Source organism: Haliotis rubra, unplaced genomic scaffold (genome assembly GCF_003918875.1).
Source record: "Haliotis rubra isolate DU_JTF1 unplaced genomic scaffold, ASM391887v1 Scf36, whole genome shotgun sequence".
NCBI lineage: Eukaryota > Metazoa > Mollusca > Gastropoda > Lepetellida > Haliotidae > Haliotis > Haliotis rubra.
The window spans coordinates 1,170,459-1,195,097 of NW_025767035.1; the positions used below are offsets into that span (position 1 = coordinate 1,170,459).

General features: G+C 40.4%; 1 protein-coding gene across 2 annotated transcripts in view; it reads left to right on the plus strand.

The window, feature by feature from the left end:
• LOC124285427 (limbic system-associated membrane protein-like) overlaps positions 1-24,639 on the plus strand; it is a 50,701-nt gene that overhangs the window by 20,394 nt on the left and 5,668 nt on the right. For both annotated transcript variants that reach the window (XM_046721649.1, XM_046721650.1), the window contains exons 2-4: positions 7,382-7,488; positions 11,911-12,115; positions 16,885-17,061. In XM_046721649.1, coding sequence (XP_046577605.1) covers positions 7,382-7,488; positions 11,911-12,115; positions 16,885-17,061 — 489 coding nt within the window. The remainder of the gene's footprint in view (positions 1-7,381; positions 7,489-11,910; positions 12,116-16,884; positions 17,062-24,639) is intronic.

Below are 24,639 nucleotides of genomic sequence, written 5' to 3' on the forward strand. Positions count from 1 at the left end.
ATGTAAAGTGTACAACATCCAAAGAGAGATATAAAAATATAGGTTAAATTTATAAAATATTGTAAAACGTGACTCTCTAATCACATTGTCATTAATGTTACTTGGAAGTCCTGATATGACTATTCAACAGAATGAATACGTTTTCAAATGTATGCAAACTTTTATTCATCAATCAAAACGTTTTAAGTGATCACATAAGTTGTGTCCCTTCCTCTCTTTAACTTTCCTATCTCTTCTCTGTATTCTTTCCTAAGATGTATATAATTGAAAATGTATGTATGTAAATATTAGGGAGCGGGTATTTTAAGTTGGATAACTTGTCCCCAATCCCTTTCACATTTGTGAATAAAATATGTTTAAATCAAACACACTAACAAATTCAGTCTCTATCATTTTTTTTCTAATAAGGTATTTAGCTTAAACTTAAATTAACATTTATCATTTTTACTCGGACATTTCATGAATAGAAACCCTTGCGGTTCCTGTTGCCTACAAGGTAAATTCAAGTTACCAACAACGGTCAAAGAGAACTATCTATAACAAAGACAGAACATTCACCACAAGTAGAACATTTATCAGACATGTCTGACCTCATCTTCACATTTTTCATGGTATTGTAATCAGAATGTCTCTCAGTGGAATTGTAGGTAAAATTGGCGAGTCAAACCAAAACCTCTCAGACGGAATGTGTCTGTTTTAGTGAGGCTATCACGGTACAACTGCTGACTTATTATCTGTATGAGTAACCTTTGTCATGGGTGATTACCTCTACCTTGACGGCCACGACATGAAGATATATATTATTACCCGTGTGTGTTAATGTGACATTTATCTAGCACGTTAGAGCAGAGATAGAAATTCCGTGGAGCATACAGGAATATTGAAATAATTAGCATTCAGCATAAAACCAATTGAAAGATACAACGGTTGTCATATTCTTCTTATCCTTAAGAACCAAAGTGACAGATGTGTTTAAAGCATATGGTCCGCCCACGTGTCCATGACTTAGTATTGCCTTACAACAGCTGAAAGACGCTCATCCCTACAAGCGAATATTACAGGATACTGTTGTGGCTTGTCAGACATTATATCGACGCTCTCCAATTTGTGATAGGACTGTTCAGTGTAACATTATGATCTCGTTGTCATAACGCGACTGTCATATGCCATCGTGGTTGTAATCACAGCAGTTGTGATAAATGTCGGTCTCACTGATCACAAGAGGCAAACAGCTCTATCACGATACTGTTTGTACAAGCTATGAATTCATCCAATGTCTTGCTGGTACAAGTGCTATTCATCATGGCTCTGACAGGTTTGGAGCCTGTAAGTTAACGTGATACATTGTATGCGACTGACGACGTCATGTCTTCTTGCCTTACAGCGTGAAGAAGACGGAGTTCCACGATACATGGCGTGATGCTTGTAATTAGAAATGGTCAGGAAATCTGGTCTCATTTGTGATCATCTACTTTCAAAATTACCGAACTATCACATATGTCAAGCAAGGTACCTTTCAGACACGCTATGGTTATATCATGGCACAAAAAGAAAGGCAAGAAGGCACGTCGTTCAATCATACTCGCGATGGTTGCACAAAAATACTTCTATAAAACATATTAATTCTGCTTCTTGTTTCGTTTCTTTACAACTTTTAACAAATCTGAAAATGTTAAACTCGGAGGATGAAACATATGTAACCGAAGTTTTTTGTTTTTGGCAGCTAGAAAATTCATCCTGACTTTCGAATGATAGTAAACATTCCTTTGTAAAGGTGATACATAATCAACATAATACAAGATGTCTGTTCAATTCATATCATTTTCTAGGTGCTCCTAGTTGTGTGTCTGCCGTTACAATGTGCTAACAGCAAAGACTAAGCTTTGACCTTGAAGGTGATGACTATGCTGCTTATTATGAGACAATCTCTCCCATACATTTAGTTTATAGCCAACTTGCCAGCATGGCAAGAAGACAGCGCGCCCTAAAATGATCATTTCCTAACGAAAAGGAAATATACCAATTGGACCACATCCGGTGATTTCTATAAATGACTGTTTTCCAGAAAGGCCCAGGCGCCTGTAGAATTATCTACATGGTTGCAGTCTGATACTATAATGACAGTGTTTGGTTGACAGTGACAGAGAACAAACGTACGAAGCCAGTCTTTACAGCAATTATATCCCACGGTGCCAGTGGGGAGAGCTCGTCAGCGAAAGGAGCTTAACTTTACTGATGGCCAAAAGAAAACCGCATTTGTTATAACACAGGATGCATTTCCTGTGTCTTGATACTGGTGTCATTTTCTTAATGATGCGTAATTTTACTTAGATTTGAGAAATGGGGTTTTCTTGTGCAATAATGCTTTATGACAATCTAGTTTGTCTAGAGATTTATATATACATGTCTGGTACACATTTAAGGGTAGAACACAATGAAAAGGTGCATATCATATGCATGGAGACTGACTTGTCTGTGACTTCTCTATGTAGAATCCAAGAGAAAATATATTAGTCTACTGAAATCGCTGCATTTACTGTCAAACACAACGTGGACTATTCAACCAGACAAAAGGACAAAGGCCATTCTAATATCATAACAAATATCTGATGAGTCGATTGTGCGATTCCTATTCCTAACATGTACGGTATAAGTCACTATGAGATAGTGAAGCTACCAGGTGTTGGACCAATACCATTATGATGAAGTAGGTGAATGTGAGAGAATGTATGAGAACCCGACAAAACCATATCCATAATCATATAAAATATCATAAAAGAGACCATTGTTCTGTTTTCGACTATATTATGCGGTTTTATACACTTTGAATAAGTGATGATACCAGGTATCCACGCGATACTTGAACATACTCTTCTCCACTGGTGACACAAACACATGCAAAGGTAAGTCAAGTTTTCGCTTGAAAAACATACAGCATAAGTCAAAATATGGTGCTGCAATAGACATCAGTTTGGTCACTGAGGCATTAAAGATTGAAATGTCTTCTTCCTGTTGCATCAGTTGACATGGGACACCAGCAGCTAGGTGATACAAGAATGATTCCATGGCATATCCAAGTCTCTCCTTGTCCCAAATACAAACACTGTCCGCTACGGTCACAGATCATTTGCACCCAAATACAAACACTGTCCGCTACGGTCACAGATCATTTGCATATGCCGCAGCAACTGAGTGGAATAATCTGCCCCAAGAACTCAAAGACTCTCAAACGTTGTCATCCTTTAAATCCTTACTAAAAACTTATCTCTTCCGCCAAGCTTTCCCTGACTCTTAATATCAAACCATGTTTGTGCGCTTTGAGCATCCTTATGTTTGGAAATAGCGCTATATAAATGCAATATTATTATTATTATTATTTACAGATTAAAAACTTGTATGCATTCACCTGATCCTGTCAGGCTGGTAAGGCTCATCATCAGCTCAGGGCCCTTGCCCCTCTACACGAGACATGGGACCTCCCAGGAAACGCTATCATGACCCACCAAGAACTTTGGAATATGATGGCGCCCCAACACTGCAGCCTTCTATTACCCAAGTGTCAGAAGGGCTGTACTCCTCGGTGGAGAACCCGGGCACTCTCCTTATTATTATTATTATTATTATTATTATTATTATTATATATCAGTCTTCCAATAGCATTTATCTATGGCGCTGAGTTCTTCCAAAGAAAATGTTTGAGCCTAACCTTCAACATGCACCTCTCTATGATGCAAGCCGGATGTATTTCTGACCCGTTTCTCTTATAAGCAGCAGAATGTCCGCAATTGTACTCAGCAGTATACGTAACTTATATAATTTATAAGTTTATTAGTAATTGCACCACCGTGTCACTGGATTATTCCGTACATTGATCACTTAATTATCTGGTTGTTTACAAGCCGATGGCTCAGTGCTTCTGTATGGTTCTGTGCTTCTTTTTATGGTTTGGTCTGCTTGTTGTTTAACGCTGCACTCAGCAATATGCCAACTATATGGCGGCGGTCTGTAAATAATCGGGGGTTGATGTACAGGATGTTGACATTACTGACGCTTCTTGTGATTACACATAATGACTGAAGCCAGATGGACAAAGGGTCGGGAAGAGTTATTCTTGCTTAGCCTTCATTAGTTGATGGCATTGCAATAAAGAAGTTGTCTATCCATAAAAAAAGTGTTTCTCTTCATGTTTACTTGATGTTTGAAGGAGAAAGTGAAGGTGAAGGTGAAGGTGAAGGTGAAGGTGAAGATCCTCCTTTTAGCATCTTGCAACAGTCCAATTAAAATCAAGTACATTTTACTTTAATGTCTTGATTTTGCGCTAATCAGACCACGTTTTCATGATAATAATAATTATCTGAGCTTTTTACGTTTTTAACCACCCGATCTTAGCATATTTAATAGAAGTCAAATTGTTTGAAAAAATAGATTTTCATCTCAAAGTAAGTTTTTACCCTTGAATGTGATATGTGACAAATGAGCATCGTTTTCACTGTTATCATTAACATAAAGTTTATTTAATGACAAGAACTCTATTGAAGTAGATCATGCCGCTGGTAGGACACTTTTCAATATATCTGGACTATTAAAAATGCCTTTTAAATTTTATATTGTAATGATGACAATTTTCCCTATATGTCTCTCATTAGCCATACTACATTAAACAAAAACACCCACTTATGTTTATCTATAATATTTCAAACATATATCCAGTTGCTCTTTATATGCACTTACTAATGTCATATCACAGAAATTCACATGCCAAAACAATAAAACCAGTGTCATATACTCTGCCAAACATGATATAGGTCAACCCAGTGATGTTGTTACTAAGCAAGATAATGTATTTTATTACTCGCGGAATAATCCCTGCGTGATGACCTGTAACAGATAACCTATAATGCATAAATAAATAATAATTTCAGTGTGATTGTGTCTGTTGTGACCGAGCAGGTTAGAATAAAGTGTCTCTTTGAGATATAAACGTAAACGCGCTAAGAATCGTTACAGAATACCTAATATGTTTGTTTGCCCTTGGTAGGAGAATATGCATAATTTGGATTTCATCCGTAGTGGGTTGAGGCTCTTCCCGGGGAGCGACCGGTTGATGGTTCGAACTCCTGGCTGAGTCATACCAAAATACTTTAAAAGATAGCATTTGAGTGAAACATATTCACGGAGATGTAGTCTTGTCGGTGTGGAATCAGTATATGTTGTCCGAATGGGGTATCCATATTGAACGGTTATTTCAGTGGGATGACACTATAAAATGTCGGTGAGTCCGAAAAAAGCACTGACACAGACACACACACACAGACACAGAGACAGACACACAACACAAAAAAATAAAAAAACAACAACAAAAACACACACACCAATACAGTGCAATCATTTTGAAAGCCATGTTAAATACCCATCAAAGAAGTGTTACAGCCGTGTCGAGGTCCGTAAATGTGTTTGGAGTGAGTGAGTGAGGTTAAACGTCGTTGTGAGCAGTACTAAGTGAAATGACTGCGTGCCAGAGGAAAGCTCGAAGTGATGAATGGGTATGGTGCTGACTGAATAGAAAACATAAACGGGTGACTGCGGATCAATGCTGACGTAAGGGGCGCAACTCCTGACCACTGGGCTACCCGTCCTGTCCTCTAGTCTAAAGTCATCCTAGATAACTACAAGTGCCGTTCAATGTATTCATTGGTATCTGGATGGTCTTCTTGAAACGTTTGATGTTATTTATAGTACATCTGTTATTGGTTAGGACAGACGGAGATGAGGGGATGTAGTGGCATGTATTTCAGGAATTTCAAGCCGTAACAGCCTAATCTGAGAGAAAGCCCCACAGGTCCTAGCGAAGACCGGATTGCCATTAGTGATTACACAGACACGGGTACATATACGCACGTTCGCAGGCAGCCCCTTCAAACCAACTGACGTGACATCCCAGTGATTACCAAATGAGTATTGTGTTCCCCTAATTATCTAACACCACAATGCGCCGAACATACACACGGATATGTCTTTCATCCCATGTTAGAGAAGAGCATCGCAGCTTAAACCCGAACATGACCTTCTGTGCTTCTGAGGATGTTCTAAATCAAATCTTGATGCACTTGTTCACCGAAGCCATTTCGTCAGGGTCGCTTCACAATTATCAGTTTCTATCTGGGAATAGTAACCGTGCCCTTGGTACTTCCCGATATTGTCCACCAATCTCCATGGAATCTCATTTGCATTAATTAATATAGCCAAGTATCTAATGAGAAACCATCCATGGATGCTTTAAATCAAGCAGTGGTATGCCCATTTGCTTGCGCAGTGCTCGATCATAGAACGGGCACAAAGGTACACTTTTATGAAAGACCGTTGTAATATATGCTACTCGAAAGAATTCACGACCAACCGAGTCTTTCTTACTGACTTGTCCTCTCGTTGTCCTTAACTTCTTTTGAGTATATTGTACATATACTGAGGGGTAAAATAAGAGATCACATGAAAGCACAAGTGTTTCCTTATTTTTTTACAGGTTTCTTCACAAGCTTTGCGATGCAAAGCTTGTGACGAAACCTTGGAAAAATAAAGGAACACTTGTCCTCTCATGTGATCCCTTATTTTTTCCCTCAGTATATTAATGCGAATTTGTTTCGTTTGGGAAAGATGGAATTGTCTCATACAAGGCGATAAACTCAAGGCAATGTAATTACCGACTGGGTATGCAGTACAGTACATATACATAGTACCGTATATGCATACATTGTAACTTTAACACTAAGTGTTCTACTCTGCGAAGAGTAATGATTTTCCAAGAATTCTGTTTTCGATTGTTGTGCATAATATAACGGAAATAATAGCTGTGTCTTCATCATAATATGGTTTGATAAGTGTAAAGTCATTGTTTTCCAATATCCAAGATTCAGGTGTAAATTTAATTTTGCCCGACAGTCTTAGCTACATACATAGACACTGACATAACACAAAGATGACGAAGAGGATTTTTCGCACGTGCATGTCACACGCGGAGTGGAATTTTAAATGTGCTTCAACATATTAGTACACTGTACCACGGCGTAAATTCATGTTACAGAGAGATAAAGTTGATTAAATTAGCAATGATAGATTGCACATGCATCTTCCCTAAATACATACCGCCCACAACATCTGATCTGATAATGTGTAAAGCGAAGACTCTGGAGACTGAAATGAGAACACCTGGTTGTTTTAACCATCTGGGTAAATGTATTCCGGAGATGAAGATATTTCACCTGACTTTAAAAGTCGTTTCTTGCGTTATTAAATCACTGATAAGACTGTGGCACTGATAAATTATATTTGTCATGATGATTATGTTTTTCATCTATCAACATATTACGTACGTAACTGTTTGCAGGTGTGGAGCTGGAGCCAAGCTTTGATGTTCCGATGGTCAATGTAACGGTTAAGGAAGGTACCACTGCTATCTTGCCCTGTTCTGTAAAGTTCCTCGGACAACACCAGGTAAAGTAACATTTATATCATAATTAATCCATCTACGTGGAAACTCAGCTGTATCGAATTTAAGTTATATAATAATCGAAAACCGTAGTTTGTAAAGTTTCCTTTGTGACACAAGGGGAACAACACGTGACATCTTTACTTTTGTTTCAAACACGGTTATGTCGAATTAACGGTATATCGAAATTCGTCTTCAGTTGATGTTCCAACATATACCGGACATGGAAGTTCCGAGTAATGATAATAACATTCATTTGTGGAAAAGATCTGAATCCGATTTTCAATGTGGTGACCAAAGGTGCCATGTTGAAAAATCTTTAAATTTTCATAACTCTATCATTTTCAGTGTAATCCACTTTGGAAAATTTTGGCAATGTACATTTTTCCTTTCCGTTAGTGACCTTTCAATAAGTCTCTCAAATATGAATTGATAATTCTTAGCCCTCAATATAATAATTTATAACTTTTGTCAAGTGGCTTTCTCTGGTGACATTATAACTGGTGACTTTTGTTATTTTGTACTTCATATACTTTCAACCTCCTGTCCTGTGACGAAAACGTCGCGATTCACCATGATGACCTGTGCCCTTTAGGTATGCCAGAAACTAACCATCCAGGGTTCGAACCCAAATCAAACACACAGTGCTATAACTGAATTACCTAAGAAACTCCCTCACTAATCTTGGCCTGGTACATGTTTTCCAATAGGTCATACAATCCACCACCATTGAATGGATTAATGGATACAATGAAGGGGTCATTCCACGGGTATCACGTCCTTTTTAATGTCACAGAAATTATGTGAAACGTATCAGCACGTCTATTGTGCCCACATACTTAGAAACACCATCACCGTGGATCTGGAGAAAGGCAGAATTGACGTTGGTGATCCCCACAAAACGGCTGCAACAGCCACAAACGATGGAAGATAGTTAGGGAAAATTATGGATTCGAACCCACGATCAAACGTTTCGGATACTCCTTAGGTGGACAACGGCCCCGCTAGTCAGTCTCATAGTCCCTGAGGGGTGGTGGGGTAGTCTAGTGGTTAAAGCGTTAGCTCGTCACGCCGAAGACCCGGGTTCGAATCCCCACATGGGTACAATGAGTAAAGCCCATTTCTGGTGTCCCCCGCCGTGATATTGCTGGAATATTGCTAAAAGCGGCGTAAAACCCAATTCAGTCAGTCAGTCAGTCATAGACCCTGAACCACATTATTTTAACAACTGCCCAGCCCTCCCTGCAATGCTAAATCCCTGAATGAAGCAAGTCTAGATTCCCCAGGTCCCAACTCACTACGGCTCCTTTTCAATTTAATTGGGTTCATTTGTTACTATCAAAGTTATATACATTCAGGGACTAAGCGTTAGTCTACAACTCCGCGAATTGGGCGCCTTAAGCGAGTTGGCTACCTTGGCAGTCGTTATCACTGAGCATTTCGTGAACATCACATGCATATACATTCAGTCCATTCAAAATGTAGATGCGCCTTAACAAGCATTTGTGAAATGTTTAGGGTTAATATTTAAATTCGAATTTAGATTGATCATCAATACGTTGCGTGTTTCAAGCGTTCTTTGGGGTGACATTACGCATGTCCTGTCATCTAGGTGTTTTAGCGCTTAAGTTGGAGTCAGCAAATGTTGCCATTTTAATACATGCATTTCGTGCTATTTCGGTCTATCGATTTATGAAGTGAAACTATTTCAAATGATTTTGTTCAAAAAGGATCACTTCGAGAATTATTTAAAAATCAAGGATTACACTTTTTAATCATACATCGAAAAATGTAATCATCTTCCAATAACGGTACTCGTTCTGAAAACTTTAAAACACGAATCTTTTTCATCCATTCTGATGTGAAAGGTCCGGATCTGGAAGGCGCATATAGATTAATACAAGTGCACCAGAGGATTCGTGCATATCACACGATAAAGCAAATGCGTGAAAAAGTCGTGTGATGTAGAGAACCGTCATATGATATCAGCTAGTCGAGGCCTCAGCATTCTACAAGTTTAATCCCGTAAAGGAAATAACTTTCATGAGAAAACCCAGGGACTTACAAAACATGCATGACAGAGAGGCAACATGAATTGACAATACTACATGAAGAAATAGCCAATTTCCTACCGCCGTCTGGGAGTTATTCAGATTAATTCTGAAATTTATGCTACTCCGTTGGCGTTTTTGCCCAACTTTGAAACGGGCGCGAGGGATTTCTCAATTGGAAGGTGGGCAAATTATTGGAAATTCGGCGACCCATGGAGATACTCTGACATGTTTTATTTCTTGGTGGACAGTTAGTTGCACGCTAAGCCTGTCCTAATCTTGCCGATCGATATCATGGGTCTAATTGACGATATTGATAATGTCGGTATAAATGCTAGACTTAGGGGTTAAGACGCGTGGAATAAATCACTCTTTGCGATTGGCTAATGTCTTAATAAAATGGCAAACCTCTTGAACTGGCATTGTCGCTTGTGAGACGCAACAATTAGAGCCGTGCGCGTATTTATATTGATAAATTACTGCCTTAAAACAAGCACGACCTTTGCAAGATATATTTACTGAAGACAAATGCCTTTAATCCAGCCTTGAAAGATCTTCCATTTATTTTGACTCGTTGAACACACACTTCAAGAACGCATCTGCAGTTCATAGTTGGATTCAGTCTCTTGAATTGAAGCTATATTGAAGCTTATGCATGTTGCATGAACAGTGTTGCCATGAAATTAATTTAACTAAAATTATACCTCTTGTTATGCTGGTAATTCTTAATTTAATTTATCGAACTATTTCCGGCTTATTACTAGAAGCATAAAACCATCCCCGCTTCGACCGTAAATACTTGCCTTCGCTAACGAAACACTAACTCAGAGCAACGTTTTAATGTACAGAAGACATTTAGCCCTGAGATCAATAACGTTACAAGAAGATGACGACGTGGAGGTATCCTGTTTAGCGGAATGTCGGTGATGACATTACTAAAGCTACACATAAGACACTGATATCATACCACTCAGTTTGCTAGACTTAAATTCGTATGGATTTCAAAATGGCGTATCAGGCATCTTCTCAGAGTCACTCGAGTTATGTCTTACGTGGTGAAAGAGGTCAAAACAATTTATACATACTTTTTATATTTTCTTAAAAATACACACCAATGACGTTAAAAGTTTATTCCCATGACAATAATCTATTTGATTCGTCACTATGTATACCACGTGTTATTGTTTTTGAAGTGCAATATTGATGAAACATGTAGGCATTCCGTCTAAAAATATTAACATACTGGTCTAATGAAAGGCAGGTTTGTGAGACAACATTATTACTATAAGCTCTGAGGTGTTTTTACGATAATGGGAAGTTTAAAATTGTCTATTATCAAGTCATGAATGTTGACATTGTGACGATTATAATACACATTGAAGATTTAAAGTAAATGCATGAAGTAAACAGGGTATTGGCATGGAGTAATGCATGGTTTGACGTTGTTGAGCTGCAGAGATCACTGTTATGTTTTAGAGGTGCACTATATTCCACTATTGGTGGTTTTAATTCAGGCTTGAATTGTAGACAGTGCCTCTGTGTTAGTGCGTAATAAGGATTCTCTGTTCATATGCTTTTTAAATTTGAGTGACTTGATAAACGATTTAAAAAATCATTTAAAGGCACGTATTAGATTTGACTGTTGACACACAAAACACACAACACACACACACACACACACACACACACACACTTCGAATACAGGTGGAATGATCTTGAAGACGCGGTTATCCCCGTCTCAAATCTTCTCACCTTCAACAACCTCTAACGTATGGCCTTATTCATTTTACATGTAGTGGTTAGAGCGTCCGCCCGGAGAGCGGAAGGTCGCGGGTTCGATCCCCGACCGCGTCATACCAAAAGACGTTAAAATATGATACTTGTCGGTCCCTGCCTGGCGCTCGGCATTAATGGGTACAACAAGGACTGGGTGTCTCGGAGTCAGTATAATGTGTCTGAGTGGGGTATTCATGCTTCACTGCGGCGTGGTATCTCAGTGGGCTAGCACTATAAAACCAGCTTCAGTCTGGGCTAGTACAAGCAGCCGCACATACACATACACACGTATGCACGTCGTCATATGAGCGTAATATTCTCAAGCACGACGTTAAACCCAATTTCACCTCACCTCACCTATTCATTTTACATGCATGTTGCAATTGTCTGTGGTATCTTAATGTAGACAGTTTGCGTCTGTGTTAGTGTGTTAGCGTTTGCTTTGCTTATGTGTTAACTGTCGATATGTGCAATATTTTCACTGCCATCCCTCTGCACATGCCAGACACCATAAACAATTTATTGTCATCTCTCATACCCCAAAATACATCATGGACCGAGTTATACGAGTTCCAACGGCGTTGTCTCTAATTCGCACAGGTGGTGTGGACCGATCAGCTGTCGACGTTGTTGACGTTTGAGGACCGGCGCATCATCGACGATGAGCGTCTGAGTATTGAAAGACCCTACACGAAGGACTGGAATCTTCATATCCGTTCTGTTAGATATCGTGATCAGGGAATATACAGCTGCCAAATCAACACGAGTCCTGTCAAGATCAAAACCATCAACCTCAACGTAATAGGTAACGATTTTATCAAAGCGTACTAATATACCGTGCAGTATGTAAATGAGTATGTCAAGAACAAACCTGCCAAATGAGATAGCTGCCAATTTACGAAGTTTTGAATTTCAGCACATTAAACTCAATGCATCAGTACCTTCAGTGACAGACTTTCTCAGAAACTATGGTGAACTCTAGTTGCAATCGTTCATTACATACATTAATATTGTACATTAAATACATTCAAACTGCATGTTTTTGTGAAAAACATAATGATGTTTAGGTAACTAATAACATCTATTCCTGGTTAGAATTGGAATTCTATTTAAAAATTTGCATATGTTTCGTTAGATCAGAGACAGTATGAAATCAAAAGCCATAATGCTATGAAATGAAAATGTGCACTTTACTCTTTACACAAATACACGTGCAACACCATAATGATTGTTTTGAGGAAACCATAACATTATGATAAACTAGACTGATGAGTTGAAACCAGATATTTCATACGAAGAGCAATTCAAGACGGGCACAGCTTTAACACAAGAACGTGATATTGATTCCGAAGAAAAGAATCATAAAAACGAAATATCAAAGGTGCTGAATGAGTTTATTGATACTCAAATATATGCCATGGTTCTTTTAGCTGGTGAAGTCATGCCTGATTAATACCGATTCCTTTATTGGCAGTGAAACTCAAATAACCATTTCTTTCGCGTTTGAGTTTCCTCGCACAACTTGTACAATATTTTATGAACATGATAAGATTAATTCCCAGATGATGTTTTATGCGTAGTCGCGCTTTTATACCGGGAAGCAAAGTGTTAATCTGAAATGACGAGAGGAATAATAATATAATTGGTGTGGTGACATACACATTCAGACGACCACTTTGTAATTTCTTCTCTTTAAAATACTTACCACAGCCCATAATTTAGATGATTACCCCCTCTAGTTTTTATCATATACGATTACTTGTATCGTAATGGAAGAAAGGCTTCATGACTTTGTGTATATAAGTTAGTAAAACCTTATTTTACCCATATCTAACTGTGGGGTAAGGTTTATAACTGTTTATTATATTACATAGTGTTGTGGGGCAACATAAAATAGATAGCAAATGTAGAGTAGAAAGGTTTTGAACAAAGTGATAGCTTAAGACTTAGCAATTTCGATTCAGACTTAAGACTTTGGTCTGTGTATGCATTTATATTTTATTTGTTTTAAAATTTAATCCCATTAAATGAAATCAGTATCAACTAACATTTTATCAGCTACCATATAGGACCGAGAACACAAAAAAGCCAGGATGAACATTGCAAGACGTGATGATTAAAGAAATAGATTGATGTGATATTATATATATGGTATCCAGGGTGGCGTTCAGCAGCGTACACTAGTACTTACATTAATATATTTAGAATATAATGACACAACACGAATTTCTCTCGGCGTTTCAACATTTTTGTTCAAGGAGTCATTACAGTTACAGGTTACAATGTTACAAGCTTATCATTACGTCACAGTTTATTGTTCACCATGACGTCACATTTGCCGCTTACAATGACAATGGTAAACACAAGATGGACACAACATTCAATGAAATAGTTTTCCTAAGCTTTGCGGTGCATTGTATCAGCTGTTTTCATTTCAAAGAAGGAAATATCTTGATTTTTATTTCGAGCGCAGTCGAGGTTAGAGTGTTGTTGAAATTCGAATTGTGTCATTATATGTTTAGTTGTGAATCACTATCAAATAGTTATAATATCAAGAAAAGCACGACCACACACTATCCCTTCACAAATAAATAATAACGCAAGTTAATTATTCACCTGAAAACACGTGAACGTTTTTGCATCAGATATCATGCTAACTTCTTTGAGTGGCATTTTAGAAGTTGGGAAGCACAATATAGAACAAACTTTATGGATAACAACTTCTTTTTATTCGTGAGTGCGACGTTTCGATACAGATTCTTGTACCGTTGTCAAAGGTCCATCATGCTTGACAACGGTACAAGAATCTGTATCGAAACGTCGCACTCACGAATAAAAAGAAGTTGTTATCAGTAAAGTTTGTTCTATATTGTAGATATCATGCTGATCAGCAATGATTCAAATTTTGATATGTCATCCAGATATCTCCCATTCAACTTTACTACATCCTTGAATACTGAAACCCAGATCAAACAACTCTGAAAAGGAGTCGAATGATGCTGTCTTAAACCTTCATAGAAAGAGCAAACACTTTGATACCAGAAAAGTTGTAAGGTGTAGATACCATATTTTCAGCTTCAACCTCCTAAAGTCTTGAATCCTACTTCCTGGTAAAAGTAACATCAATAACAAATCACGATCCCCCCAGCGTCCATATGTGACGATACTTTCATTTCATATAAACATCATCACTATGTTGCCTTCTACGCTCAAAAGAACTCATAATTGAGGCTGACTATACTCTGACCTTTATATTTTGTACTTTCTACTTTGTAACCGATTTCCTCAATGGCCTTGTGTAGTCAGAAACTCGTAACAACGTGAGTTATTGTGTTTTTAGTAAATAGTTCCATTCTGAGATTAGACTCCCTCAGTTGTTTAATAACTTCTTTGATATTCCCTTGAAGCAATAGTTCACTGAAGTCACTTATTTACATGGAAATCGATAAAGCTGTGAACGATTTTGGAATGACGAAGTTGGATTCCAGGAAACACTGCCTTGCCACTCACAAAACAGCTCAGCAAAGTTGATTTCTAATTTCCAAAATGTTTTGGGTTTTCCTTCTTTGCTTTAGTTGTCAGACAAGAAATTTTTTAGTCCGTTTGTCAACACTAAGCCTCCAGATGCAACATTATAATGCATATGGCCACAAACTGGTTGGGAGATCGATCGTGTTCTCAGTAATACACTTGATATCTTGGACAGTCAAAATGTAGTTATTTGTCAATACCTAGAATTCACTCATTTTTGGGATATCACTATCACGTGGCACCACATGTTTTCTGCCACATTAAACCGACTCGCGGTAATAAAACTGGAATAAGTTAATGCCGCTACCAAACTAACTCAGTCACTTCATAAGTTATGTGTTATGACGTTGGAAGTATAATGTCACTTCCTTTTTACCTAAACTGTAGGATATGTGGGTGTAGGATATCTTCTCAAAACACTACATTACTGGTCAAGCTTTCCTACAACATATATTTACCCTCGTTTCCATCGAAGAACAATTTGCTACCATATACCTCTATGAAACACGTATTTACATAATAAAATATTTCTAGATGAACACATGAAGCAGAATGTTTCCGATAAAGTGATCGATTTTGTTCTCAGTAATTTTAGACTTTTGATGTATACATGTGTACACATTCAATTTTAAGTTTAATCAGGGAGCCTGTCGCAATGAGTCATTTCTGTTCAAAGCATGAAGACGGGACTGGCGTTTCTACTCTTCTGACAACCCATAATCTCAATTGCAGTGAAACGGTGCTATTGAAACCCGTAATTACGATTTTGATTCAACGTGACACAATGTGACAGTAAATCTTAAAGCACTGTGATTTTCAGTGTGCGTTTTCAGTCACAATTATACTGAGGTATTTACCTACTATCGATCCTGTTTTCAAAGGGCTCTCCCAAGAGATCAACATCCTTGATTACATTAAATGTAGCATTTCCGGAAAATATCGAATCGTGTTCCTAGTCAAGCGGAGGAACGTTATGTTCTATATCTAACTAAGACTGGGGATGTTGGACTGACCCTGGGGAAATGGTATCAGCATATTTCACGTTTATTGTGACGAAGGAGCGAAACCCGTGAGCCCCTTACCAATATTTGTCATATTTAGTTAGTGACAGCATATGGCCTGAAATTACCTTTGGGCGCCAATTCTCACCCAAGATCAATCGAGTCGGCGCACAGAGCCAATGTCCTGTACATGTCGCTATTGGAAGAAACAGAATGGCCCATAATATTGAAATTGTTGAAATCACAAGAAATGTACTTTTATTTGTGTAAATATATTTTATTGAAATTTCTCGACCAAAATAACTTTGTTTTAAAGGATAAATTTTGCATTTTAACTTCTTTTGGAACATGTTTCTCACATTGTAAACACAGTATCTGTGCGCTTAAAAGTGATTAATTATAAGAAATAAAGCTATGGAAATCGTTATCTCTACTATTACAAACCGATCAGCTGTTTCACTGCAGGAAATACTTTCTGCAAACTTTCTTGCAAACACAAATGTTCTACTAACACAATTCTTTTTAGATAATGTGATAAAAACGTTAGAAATCATTTTCAAGTTGTCATGTAATTGCATAAAAACCCTTTTAAAAATTAAAGTAACCCTTATGATTTAGATATGAAATTGCTAAATACAGAACACTACTAACAAACCCCAAAGATGAACAGACCGCCTCTTGAAACCGGCGCCAAATGAATCATGCATGTGCACTGAAAAGGATAGGCGTTTCTTGCTAGGTTTTTCATGTTACATAAACTGCATATATTACACATGGTATCGCGTTCAGTGAATACTGACAAATGTTTTTTCCCGAGGTTAAGTTGAGACAACAGGCTTCAAAAAAATATTTTACTCGTTTATGTTGCATGTTGCATTCTGGGCCAAAAAGACAGTTTAACTGGCATCATTAAATCCTAACTTTGAAACTTAGCTCTACAAATGATCGCTGTTAACTACATGCATTATCATTATAGTGCAGCAGTTCAAATATTCCCTTTATCATTGTACCACATTTAATGTACAATTTACTTGGCTTTTAGTGCCAGCAAAAATTTTACCTGAGCTCTCATCCGAGGACATGGCTGTACGAGAAGGCGAGACGGTGACACTCATATGCAATGTCACAGGAATCCCCATGCCAACCGTCACATGGTACAGACACAATCCCACCAAGGACGATGTTAGCAAAGACAGTGAGTTCTGCCCAGGCACGAATAGTAAGATATATTTGGTTTTGTTTGCATGTTCATTTTATGTGATTCCCAAAGTAACCCACTAGACAATAATTACCTGAAAGGTCCTTTGAATATGACAATAATATAGTAAAATGTATATAAAATAACTATGGTAACCATCCCTGTAACTGTGTTGTGTAATGCCAATGTTTAAGCCGTCGTACCTGTGTAAAATTATACTCATGCATGTATGATGAACGCCTGTCGTACGACCCGTCGATCTAGAAATCCTGGACGAGTCCTGTTAAGAAGGTATAAAACCTTCGTCAATATTTAGGGTTCGTTAATCGGGGAATTTTTTAATCAAGAAGCAAAAGAACAGTCCGGTCATAGTTGTTTGGCTGCCTACTACTCAACCTTTGACAGTGGTGGTCACAAGGTGCCTGTGATTGTTTGATGCCAGTTGCTTCAAGACGTTTGAATGGTATTCTATACGTACATGCACGTACCTATGGTGCATAGCACAGCAACCACCTGGTGTCATCCATGGTTTTCAGTGACCCATTCATACAAAGTTCACCTGTTTTTTGTTGTTTACGTCCAACAACATCTGTTCATCAGGGGAAAAAAAGACTGTTGAATATTCTCTGATGCTGACGTTTATTCTATTTGAACAACAGTACATATCTTCAGAGGTTGCTGTTTTATGAGATTTGTAACTGCAAAATATGTACCAGTTTTCCTATCCCAGACTGACTGGTATACAACAGTTATACCCGCGTTCCTATTGTCATTCTTGTAACAAGAGATGATGTGTTAGGCATGCGGTTCAGGTGTTCGCTCGTCGTTTGAAGTTCGATCCCCACATGGTTACAACATTTGAAGCTAATTTTCATGTCTATTTCATGGAGATATTGAGAGAATATTTCTCGCTCGCTTATTGCAATAGTTGTACACTGTTTCGACGTAGAGATCTCAGCTGAAGATTTTACCTCGACATATGTACGAATATTCTGAAGGAGTTGCAATAAAGTCTCCCAACTTAAATGGCACGGTTACTTGCAAACTGTACAACACGATTAATACATGTTTTGACCTTGCACTGGTATAGAAATTAACACTGTAATATTATCGTGGCATTCATTATGTACCTAAATTTGTTAATATCCATTGGAAGCAACACTTTTTTCTACTATACATGAAGTTTCAGAACTTGGCTGCATCAGACAAAGCATCACAATGGTTTACAATTGTGTTGGTGCAAACAAGCAATGTCGGCACCACAGAAGTTTCAACCTATGTACGAAAACCTCACACACGACTCAATATCGAGAAAACATGGAAAGTTACATTGTGGCGTTGGGCAATATAAGTGTCAGGGCAATTCAAGGATGGGAACTGTACTCTCCGAAGTAGCATTAAACCCGATTCTGGCACAGGGAAGACACATCTATATATAGCCGCTGTGTAATAAATACCCACCAACGACTGTCAATGCTGTACGTTCTGAGAAATAACTGTTCCAACGCGGCTACTTTGACACGAAAAGATAGCTATTTCCTCTTAGATATAAATACGGAACGACAGGAAAAGAAAAATGATGAAATATCCAAGCCATTAATCCGAGCGACATGGAGGAAATGCTCTGTGGTATTTGACAGTATCCTTTGAACTTTACTTTTAGCATAGTTTGGACTTGACAGCGAAATCAAAGTCAGGAAATTAAGCGAACACTGAACGGAGGAAATTAAAGTGTGTTTAAGGACTACAGTTGGTTTAATAAAACCTCGGAGTCTGTCTGGCGTCAATCTGGCCGTAAAGATCACGTCAGGGGGACGTATAGGACACAGGCACAGTCAGGGGTGGAGGAAATTGTATTCTTCAGTCGGATCACCTGTCACTTTCCATAGCTGCAGAGTAAACCACTTTATTTCTTTGTGGATTTAATAAGGATCTATGTCTATCATCCACAAGATTAGGCGACAATGCTGAATATAATGATTTCCACTGTAAGTGAGAAACTGGGTGACCGGCCTGGTGGTAAGCGTGTTTTGTCTAGACATTACTTGCTAGGTATACTAATTAGAATTGGTTCACAATGAAATGCAAATTTGTATAGTCAATTGGAAACTCGTAAAAAAGACACATAAACACCAAAGTTGGTACTTTTTTTCAACTAATTCTAATTGCACATTGCATTTTTTTTTAAAATGTACATAAGTATAATAAATATATAACAGCATCTACTTATTTATATAACCAAAATATTGAACCTCATGTTCTATCGATCCTATTCTGAATGTGCAGATCCTGCATCCCGTGTTTGCAGTTCTTAAAGCGGTGCCCACCACTCCTTCTATGCAGGTCCTAACTGGCTCTCCACCACCCCTTGTGTGTAGGTCCTACAACGATGCCCACCACCCAATGGTGCAGGTCCTACACCGGTGCCTTCCACCCCTTGTGTACAGGTCCTACACCGGTGCCTTCCACCCCTTGTGTACAGGTCCTACACCGGTGCCCACCACACCTTGTGTGCAAGTCCTATACCGGTGTCTACCACCCCTTGTGTGCAGGTCCTGTACCGGTGTCCTCCACCCCTTGTATGCAGGTCCTGTACCGGTGTCCACCACTCCTTGTATGCAGGGCCTACACTGGTGTCCACCACCCCTACACAGATGCCTTCCACCCCTTGTGTACAGGTCCTACACCGGTGCCCACCACCCCTTGTTTGCAGGTCCTATACCGGTGCCCACCATCCCTTGTGTGCAGGTCCTGTACCGGTGTCCACCACCCCAGGTCCTACACAGATGCCTTCCACCCCTTGTGTACAGGTCCTACACCGGTGCCCACCACCCCTTGTTTGCAGGTCCTATACCGGTGTCCACCACCCCTTGTATGCAGGTCCTACACCGGTGCCCACCACTTCTTGTGCAGGTCCTATACCGGTGTCTACCACCCCTTGTGTACAGGTCCTACACCGGTGTCCACCACCCCTTGTATGCAGGTCCTATACCGGTGTCCACCACTCCTTGTGTGCAGGTCCTATGCCGGTGCCCACCACTCATTGAGTGCAGGTCCTATACCGGTGCCCACCACCCCTTGTGTGCAGGTCTTATACCGGTGCCCACCACTCCTTGTATGCAGGTCCTACACCGGTGTCCACCACTCCTTGTGTGCAGGTCCTATACCGGTGTCTACCACACCTTGTGTGCAGGTCCTATACCGGTGTCTACCACCCTTGTGTGCAGGTCCTATACCGGTGTCCACCACCCCTTGTGTGCAGGTCCTATACTGGTGCCCACCACCCCTTGTGTGCAGGTCCTATACTGGTGCCCACCACTCCTTGTGTGCAGGTCCTATACCTGGTGCCCACCACTCCTTGTGTGCAGGTCCTACACCGGTGTGCACCACTCCTTGTGTGCAGGTCCTATACCGGTGTCCACCACTCCTTGTGTGCAGGTCCTATACCAGTGCCCACCACTCCTTGTGTGCAGGTCCTATACCAGTGCCCACCACTCCTTGTGTGCAGGTCCTGTACCGGTGTCCACCACTCCTTGTGTACAGGTCTTATACCAGTGCCCATCACTCCTTGTGTACAGGTCTTATACCCGTGCCCATCACTCCTTGCGTACAGGTCCTGTACCGGTGCCCACAACCCCTTGTGTACAGGTCTTATACCAGTGCCCATCACTCCTTGCGTACAGGTCCTGTACCGGTGCCCACCACCCCTTGTGTACAGGTCCTGTACCGGTGCCCACCACTCCTTGTGTGCAGGTCCTGTACCAGTGCCCACCACTCCTTGTGGTACCCTGGTGCCCACCACCCCTTGTGTACAGGTCCTGTACCGGTGCCCACCACTCCTTGTGTACAGGTCCCAGTGCCCACCACTCCTTGTGTACAGGTCCTGGTGTCCACCACTCCTTGTGTGTACCCTGTACCAGTGCCCATCACTCCTTGTACAGGTCCTGTACCGGTGCCCACCACCCCTTGTGTACAGGTCCTGTACCAGTGCCCACCACTCCTTGTGTACAGGTCCTGTACCGGTGTCCACCACTCCTTGTGTACAGGTCCTGTACCAGTGCCCATCACTCCTTGCGTACAGGTCCTGTACCGGTGCCCACCACTCCTTGTGTACAGGTCTTATACCAGTGCCCATCACTCCTTGCGTACAGGTCCTGTACCAGTGCCCACCACTCCTTGTGTACAGGTCCTATACCAGTGCCCATCACTCCTTGCGGTCCTGTACCGGTCCCACCACCAGTGCCCACCACTCCTTGTGTGGTCCTGTACCAGTGCCCACCACTCCTTGTGTACAGGTCTTATACCAGTGCCCATCACTCCTTGCGTACAGGTCCTGTACCAGTGCCCACCACTCCTTGTGCACAGGTCCTATACCAGTGCCCATCACTCCTTGCGTACAGGTCCTGTACCGGTGCCCACCACCCATTGTGTGCAGATCCTATACACTCACGTGCAAAAGAAACGTCCCCAAAATTTAAATTACATCATATTTGCTGGATATGGCCAAAAACATGAAAAACAGTTCGGAATACATTGCCCAAACACACAAATGTATGACACCCCAATAAAATGCACGTGTTGTATGCCAGAATCGGGAAAAATGACTTTATTCAGTGAAATTTCCTGCACGTGCAGTAAATCACCCGTATGGAGATCGGTTTAAAAAACACCTTGGAAACTGTTCTTTGCAATCACAATCATCTGAAAAACCAGCAGAACATGCCTCGATTAACAGCAGAAAAGAGAGAAAGACCAATTGGCATGCTGCAGCTGGGAGCAACGTACGACCATGTTGGAAGAATCCTGGGTTGTGCAAAAAGAACGATTTGGACATTGGTCACACGTTACAGACAAGCTGGCCGGACAGCAGACGGGCCGAGGAGCGATCGACCGGCAGTCACTACCCCACAAGAGGACCGTTATATACGGACGCTTCATTTAAGCAACATATTCCTCGCCGTGACGTCATATTCAGTGCTTAGCCTTGGTCATCGCGTCAGCAGGTGGTCAGTGTCCAGACGACAACGTCAACATGGAAATCGGAGCCTATAGACCGTTGAGGGGCATGATGTTACCGCCGGAATATCGACGTCGAAGATTGGTTTTGGCCAGGAATGTTCGTCACCGGCAACGGGTCCTTTTCAGCGTCGAGAGTAGGTTCTATTTGAACAGAACTGATGACCGAAGACGTGTCTATCACTGGCGTGGGGACCGGACGGCACGTTGTTGCGTTTCAGGAAACGGAACCATATGGTAGAGGGAGTGTGACGGTTTGGGGTGGCATGTGGGACCACCAAGACCGACCTTGTTATCATCGATGGCAGCCTGACAGCCCGTCGGTATATTGATGAAGTTCTGCGGCCCCATATCCTGCCTTTCCTCCAGCAATATCCGGGAACCTTGGTTCAAGAAGACAATAGAACACCTCACACCGCTTTTGTCACAACGGCCTTTCTCAACGTCAACAACGTGCCCGTCCAGCCTTGGCAACGAAGATCTCCTGATATGTCTCCGACAGAGCAATTGTGGGGCCATCATGGACGTCGGATTCTACAGCTTCCACACCATCCATTGACGAGAAATGCACTGGCTCAGGCATTACAGACAGAATTGCGACGGATCCCCAGTCACGTGATCAGGAGACTCGGCCCGACGACGTGTTCTGACGTGCACCGATGTAAGGGGTGGACATGCGCGGTATTGACGATCTGCCTTCCCATTTCAACCTCTGTTTTGTCATTTATTTGTTTTGGCTTGCGCTCGAATACTGGACAATCGACCCCCATGTGACAACATTCCTTGTACCACTGTTAGGTTTACCACGTTCTCTTTCTTATGTCAGACATGTTTTACATACACCTACGTTATGCATATTAAACGTTCATATCTATTCGTGTTTGTGCTTGTGTTGTTTGGTAGTTGAAAAATACTTGGGGACGTTACTTTTGCACGTGAGTGTATCGGTGCCCACCGCCCTTTGTTACAAGTCCTATACAGGTGCCCCCACCCCTTGTGTGCAGATCCTATACAGGTGCCCACCACTCATTCAATGAAGGTCCTATATCGGTGTCCTCAACCCCTTGTGTGCACGTCCTATACCGGTGTCCTCAACCCCTTGTGTGCACGTCCTATACCGATACCCACCACCACCTTGTGTACAGGTCATATACAGGTGCCCACAACCCCCTTGTGTGCAGGTCCTATATCGGTGCCCACCACCCCGTGTGTACAGGTCCTTTACCGATGTTCACTATCCCTCATGTGCAGTCATATATTATGTTCACCAACCCAGGTGCATGGTGCACTATTGGGCTTATCATTCCTAGTGTTCAAGTCCTTTCCCAGGAAAACACACTCCAGGGTACATATGCAAACTCTTTCATTTGCATATAACTGAAACGGAACAGTAGTTGATAACGGTAACTGACTAAACCATAGGTGATTTTGAGAATCACTGAGAAGTGAAAACAAATCGTAGAGTTTCTGCCTCTGAGACCATAGCAGCGCATTCTGATGATGTTTCTGTTCCTGGTATTTTAGTCTACATGTATAATAAATGCATTCGTGTCATGATGCTTCTTTCATGTCTGAACTACAGCTAAATAAGCGTTCAAGGTACATGCGCATCATATACAATATTGATGTTCACACTCAACTCGATATTTTCAAAGTACATTGTAAATACCATGTACACCTCGGTGCCGCAAGCAATACCATGGAAACTACATAATTTCGTTTCATCTTTTTGAAATACCTTAAGACGATACTCATGCCAAAAGGATTGTGTTATAGCACAGAAAAAGGTGAAATGTGAAATAACCTTTTTCGAACACGAAATCGGCATTAGAACCGAATCCTGGCAATCATTAACACGCCATGCATGTAGCCGGCATGCATGAGCATTATAAACAAGCACAAGTGGAATTGACTGCTGAGGATAAAATGCAGTTACTCGACAATCTACGGAGATGGATAATGTAGCTGCAATTACGCGTTGGTCAACTTACCAAATATATGTATCATCAAAATTCTCTTCCACATGTGTTAAAGGTAAAATGCATTCTTTAAAAGCCTCGTTTTAAATGTATAATTCGTTCTTTTACGATTGAATATAATGATAGTTCCACATAGTCCCAGATGCACGGAACAATATTGGTATTATTTACGGAATGGGAATGACAGTTTCTGGATGAATCTAAAATTGATTCGCTTTGATTTGAAGTATTTTAATTTAAGTTACCAGCATGAATGTAAGAGCATGAACCGTATTTCTTACGCATGGTTGAAATACGTTCTTCCTGGTCTTGGATGAATTTTAATTCTATTCACTTCATGCATAATAATTCATGCATACATTCAGTTTATGCATACATTTAGTTTATTTCTGTCCCTTTTAACTCTAAACTTTGTTCTGCCACAAGCATCTGAATGAACACTTACTGACACTTTGATCATGTACGTGTCCCGTTTTAACATCACACTTACAATTAACTATATGTAAGTAAAGTAAAAGTGAAAGTACATTAAATCTGCTGTATGAAAGGAAATACAAATCCGGAATTTGTACCTTTAAGAGCAATGAGTAGATTCTTGAGAAAT